This window comes from Chaetura pelagica, unplaced genomic scaffold, assembly GCF_000747805.2.
Source record: "Chaetura pelagica isolate M959 unplaced genomic scaffold, ChaPel_1.0 scaffold379, whole genome shotgun sequence".
NCBI classification, from domain to species: Eukaryota; Metazoa; Chordata; class Aves; order Apodiformes; family Apodidae; genus Chaetura; species Chaetura pelagica.
The window spans coordinates 130,958-136,500 of record NW_009954412.1 but is presented as its reverse complement, the minus strand read 5'-3'; the positions used below and the strand labels follow the sequence as shown (position 1 = coordinate 136,500).

At 53.5% G+C, this 5,543-nt stretch overlaps 1 protein-coding gene across 1 annotated transcript in view; it reads left to right on the top strand.

The window, feature by feature from the left end:
* Positions 1-796: 796 nt before the first annotated feature.
* LOC104394752 (uromodulin-like) overlaps positions 797-5,543 on the top strand; it is a 7,197-nt gene continuing 2,450 nt past the window's right edge. Inside the window, 6 exon segments of the mRNA XM_010004387.1 lie at positions 797-874; positions 1,937-2,003; positions 2,504-2,671; positions 3,418-3,623; positions 4,213-4,373; positions 5,410-5,543. The exon segment at positions 5,410-5,543 is cut by the window's right edge and continues 17 nt beyond it. Of these exon segments, the coding sequence (XP_010002689.1) occupies positions 797-874; positions 1,937-2,003; positions 2,504-2,671; positions 3,418-3,623; positions 4,213-4,373; positions 5,410-5,543 (814 nt within the window).

Here is a 5,543-nt window from a genome sequence, read left to right as displayed (position 1 = left end):
CCCTGTGACCCACCTCGGGGCCTCTTCAGCCCGCCCTGGATCTACCCTGATCCCTCCCGGAGCCCACGCCGGCCCCCCCACGGCCCCCCCGGGGCTCACCCTGCTTATCCCCTGGGCCCTACACCGCTCCCCCCAGCAGGGCCCGCCCGGGCCTCCCTCGGGCCCAGTCGGTCTCTCCCTGGGCTTCCCCCCCGGCGTCCGTCCTGAAGAGTTTTGGGCGAAATGAGAAGGAAAGGGGCCAAGTCCACCCACCAGCACAGCTTGTGCCACCAGCTCCTTGCTCACGAAGCTCATGAGCTTCACTCTCTTAAAAAAAAAATTCCTGTCCCCATTCCTTGTCCTTTTCCTTTGTTACTTTCACAGCCTGCAGGCCCTGCAGCTTTGCATCTCTAAGCAAGTCTGTACAAGCTTCTGTCCCGTGAATTTGTGAAAGATGCAACTGAAAGCAGAGATTCTCACCCAAAAGCTGGCAGCAGGGCACGGCAGGAGGCCTTTGTATTTTATTTTTTTTTTTGGTAATCCGCAGTTACTAAGCGGTAGACTGGGGAAGGTGCTAAACACCTTTGTTTTCTGGTTTTCACAATGGTTAGGAAGAAACTTGGATGGCTGGATGTTCACCTTTGTTTTAAGGTGACTGTAGCAACTGCAGCTGTGAGAGTGTACAGAGTTATCACCAATCAAGAAGCAAAACTTTGAGTGATCAGGGCTAATTGCACCCGGTTATGGCTCCTCACACAAAGCATGGTAGGACTAAGCCCTCATCCCTCCATCTCTCACCAGTACCACCAGATCTAAGATGTCAGATGTCGTTAAAAAAGCAGCTGAGTCAAACATGTTTGCGAAACCACCCACCTTGAGCCTTTATCTGGCCTTGGTGGGCACACTGCCCTATCTGTTGTTACTGCTGCCTCAAGAGCACTGCTGCAAAGGAAGTCGGATGTGCAAAACCCCAGATTCCCAGGGATTTTTCAGTTACTCCCCTTGTTTGGGATCCCATCAGGGTCGTGAATTGGGTCAGCATTGGTGAGCTAATCAGAAGGGCTGCCTGTGCCGGAGGATGGACTTTTGCTGAGTCCTCTCCTCCCCGGTAGCCGGAGGATGCTGAGCTGGCTCTTGTGCAATCTTGCGTGGGGGAGAGAGATGAGCTGCTGATATAAGGCCCACAGTGGGAACACAAGAGCAACCCAGGACAGTGGTGGCTGAAGGAGCATCGGGTGGCCTGGTGATGGTGAGTGGGGTGAGAATGGGGTGAGATCTTGGCACTGGTGGGACCTCTCCAAGCTGCTGCAGCAAACAGGGAGCAGGGCAGGGAAGGAGCCCTCCTTGCCCAGAGCTCCAGTGGGCACAGCCCCTTGGGGTACACGATGTGCTGCCAGACCAGAGCTCCACAGGGAGCAAAGCCAAATGATCCTAGGAAAACACTAGCAACTTCTTTATCTCGTGAAGGGAAAGAATAGGTAAAAACTCTGTGAAGCAGTTACATGCCTCCTTGTTATGATACAGGTTACTGGAAAAGCAAGGATCCCTTTGCAAATCCTAACTCTTCAAAAGAGCTGTAGTGGGAGGAAGGAAACTCCTTTCCTCTTCAGGAGCCTGGACTGGTGCCTCAGCTGTGCAGTTTTACTCCCAGTGCCAATTCTTACTGAAATGTGGATTTATTCCTGCAGGTCTAGTTTCTCCTACCCCTTCTTTTTGGAATAGCTACCTAAATTCAGGACAGCTTCTGACCCTTCTGTTAGCCCATGGGTGGGAGAGCATTGCTGATCTGGCCCTTTGGTATAGGAAATGTCTTTGTGCCGTTGAACCTGGAGTTTCTGGAGGAAATACAGTATAGAAATTATCAACCTGTGCTTGACGGTTGACTCTGAATGACTGCAAACCTCTCCAGTGAGCATGCTAAAAAAACAAATTACCCAGAGCCTGCTTGTTTTTACAGGGAAGGACTGTGAGGTGTTTGCTGCTGGTCTCTGCCCTCTGCTTGGCTGGCTGCGAAGGCTACAAGAGTGAGTTGTGTACACTGTCCCTGCCAGGTCACAGATAGGTAGTTTGGAAAGGAGAGGTCAAACCCTCACCTGATCCATGTTCAGGTTCCTTATTCCAGGCACCGGGAATGGCTGCTATGGGGCAACAACAGAGCAGGGCTCAGGGGGCAGGGACTGGAGTGCTCAAGCCAGCAAAAGGCACCTCTGGCATTCCATCCCAGCCACATTCAGTGGAGATGGGCAGAGGTGCTATGACATGCCGCCACCAGCCTTGCTTGCTGCTGACAGGCTCCATAGCTCTGATCCAGCTTACAGCCATGCTGGGGCTGAGCCAGGCTCACGTAGCCCCAGGTGAGCTGTGACAGGATCTTCCTCAGATGAGCCTACTTTGGCTGTAAGTGAGGATCTCAACCCTTGGATCTGGGCAAGGCTTCACACCATGGCATGAGTTTGCTCTCACATCTCTCATAGGGGAGATATTCTTGCTGCATTTCAGCTCACTGGCTGTTCCTTTGCTGCAGGTGAGCTGTCCAGCCCCCATGGCCCCAGGAGGGAGGTTGCCCCCCACCTCAGGAGGAGCCTGGATGCCTGCCTGCCAAACCCATGCCAGCACCAGGGGCACTGCCAGGCAGTGGAGGACAAAGCAGTTTGCAGCTGCAAACCAGGCTTCATGGGGGTGTTCTGCCAAGGTAAGGCTGAGGATGCTGGTGAGCCCTCCCTAGTCTGCCCACAGACACCAGAGGGAAGGGTGGTGGGCAGGGTGTGCTGCTCCTCCAGGAGGACTTCCCAGCTCCTGGTGCATTCCCTAACACCACCATGTCCTGACTACACATTGGTACAAGGCTAGTCACAGACTGTGTTCTTCTTCCCCAAAAGTCTTAGTTCCTGTAAGAAGGAGCCCTTGGCTGTCCAGAAGCCATGTGTTGGTGTAGCTGTGCAGCAGGGCATGTGGAGCACGGCTGCCTCCCAGTCTCGCTACAACCACACGGACCCCAGCACAGCTAAGTGAGGGCTCCTTCCAGACACTGGCCAAAAACTGTTCTTTCTCTGCCTGAAGAAGAGGAACCCCATGTGGTGCCCTTGGCAGGCTGCAGGGATTCCGTAGGTAGCCCTAGAAAGTGGCCAGACTCATGACATCAGCCTTTGGTGTCTTGAGCTTAAGGACAGTGTCTGCTCAGAGTAGGGACAGCCATGGACTTGTGCAGGTCTCAGATAACCAGTACAACACAAAAGATCCCCATTAATTCTGCTCATTCTGCTCATTCGCAAAGGTTTGTCTTTTGCCCCTTTTGCTCTGAAGAGCCCTGCGAACAGCCTCCAACAGGACTGGGATGAGGGGCTGTAGAGCTCAGTGGGACTGCACCATCCCATAGCTGACCCTAGGGCTCCTTCAGGTTTCTTCCTTATTGCTATTGCAGATGGCTTTTTCCCCCAGATGTGATACTCAAATTGGCCTGTGAGGAAGAGCACATGAAGATGATGGTGAGGAAGGAGGTGTTTGACCTCTTGAAAATCCCCCGGGAGCTTGTCCACCTGAAGAACCAGGCATGCAAGGTCTCAGAAAGGGAAGAAGAGGGCGAGATGTTTTTTGCAGCCACTCTCACAGGTGAAAACCACACTGCCTGTGGCTCAATAATCCAGGTGAGGATCCAGCAGAGCCTCTCTGCTTAGTCCTGAAGCTGTGAGAGGAGAATACTTGTGGAGTGGGGACAGCAAAGGGAAGAACCAGAGACTTTTCCTTTTATATCTGGTTGCTGTAAAGTTCTCGTTCCCCTTGACAGGCTACCGTGGGGACTGTCAGAAAGCTCTCCTGCCTCCACCAAAGCCCTACTGGCAGCACATCTTGTCTTCTTCAGCAGAGCATGGAAGTCTCAAGTGTGCTCTTTAGTGGCTGATGATAACCCACGGCTTTCTGGCAGCACCTTCTGATCTCTGCAGCCCTGGCCACTGCCCCATGGTCCCTCACTGGGTGTGTGAGTCACAGAGGGGGCAGAGAAACTGGTGCTCCAGCTGAGCCTTGCACATGAGGGCCCTCGCTAGTGTTCAGTGTGCTGGCTCCTCCAGTGATGGTTGCCAGTAGCCCCTGGAAACAGGTCTTGAGCGAAAACCCCAGCAAATATCCAGGAAGCCTAGAGCAGCTGTAGCTGGGTTGCACCATCTGAACTGGAGTTTGAAGCTCTGTGTATGGATTTAGACAGGGTCTGGAGACTTGGTTTTTGTGTCATTCCAGCAAAACAGCTCCCACGTGTCGTACTCCAACGTCATCAAGTCGGAGCGGGAAGCAGTCCAGGGGGTGATCTCCAGGAGTTTTCAGCTGGAGGTGCATTTCTCCTGCCTCTACGCCTACGAGCAGGTGGTGAAACTGCCCTTTTCTCTCACTGCAGTTGACAAGTGAGTGGTCCCTCTTCATCTGGTTGCTGACATGGTACCTTGGAGCTTGCAGGAAAACTAGATGCCTTCAATGAGGTGATCTGCAAAGGCCCTGGGGAGCCACTAGGGAGCTCTGGGAGCAATGCCACATCAGGGTTCCTCCCTTTCTTTTGCCCTCTTTGCTTTTCAACCCAAGGTTTGGGCCTGGGACAGCCAAACTGGGGCACTAACCATTCTCTTATCCTCACTGCTTGAAACCAGCTAGCCAAAACATAAAGGTTGGGAACTGCAAGATGCCCCCACCAGGCCCCTGTGGAAGTGCAGGTCAGGAACCCCTGGGTTGCATTTCTTGTAGCCCAGCAGGTCAGTGGGAGCCCCTGGAGTCACGTGCCTCTGTGAGCATGTGGAGCAGACACAGGGAACTGAGAGGCAGGTCAGGGCCTGGCTCTCACCAAGCTCGGGAGCAGAGGTATATCCAGAGTCATAGAATCATGGAATCATAGAATGGTTTGGGTTGGAAGGGACCTTAAAGATCATCTAGTTCCAACTCCCTGCATGGGCAGGGAAACCTCCCACTAGACCAGATTGCTCCAAGACCCATCCAACCTGCCCTTGAACATTTCCAGGGATGGGGCAGCTACAGCTTCCATGGGCAACCTGGGCCAGTGTCTCACCACCCCCATAGTGAAGAATTTCTTCCAAGTATGTACTCTAAATCTCCCCTCTTTCAGCTTAAAACTGTTCCCTCTCATCTGCTCACTCCAAGCCACTGTCCAAAGTCCCTCCCCAGCTTTCCTGGAGCCCCTTCAGGCACTGGAAGGTGCTCTAAGGTCTCCCTGGAGCCTTCTCTTCTCCAGGCAGAACACCCCCAACTCTCCCAGCCTGTCTCCAGAGCAGAGCTGCTCCAGCCCTTGGATCATCTCCGTGGCCTCCTCTGGGTTCACTGCAATAGCCTTCCTGTGTTGGGGGTCACAGCACACCTGGGCTAGTGGCCTGATTTCTGCTACATCCTCCTGCCTTCTTGTTCTGCTCATGAGGTCTCCTCCTCTCCTCTCAGGCTGGTGCAGTTTGTGGTCAGAGAAGGACACTTCAATGTCAGCATGAAACTGTACAAGACCCCCTCCTACCTCCAGCCTTATCACCTACCTACCACAGCCATCCCTGTCACTAACATGCTCTATGTCCTGCTGA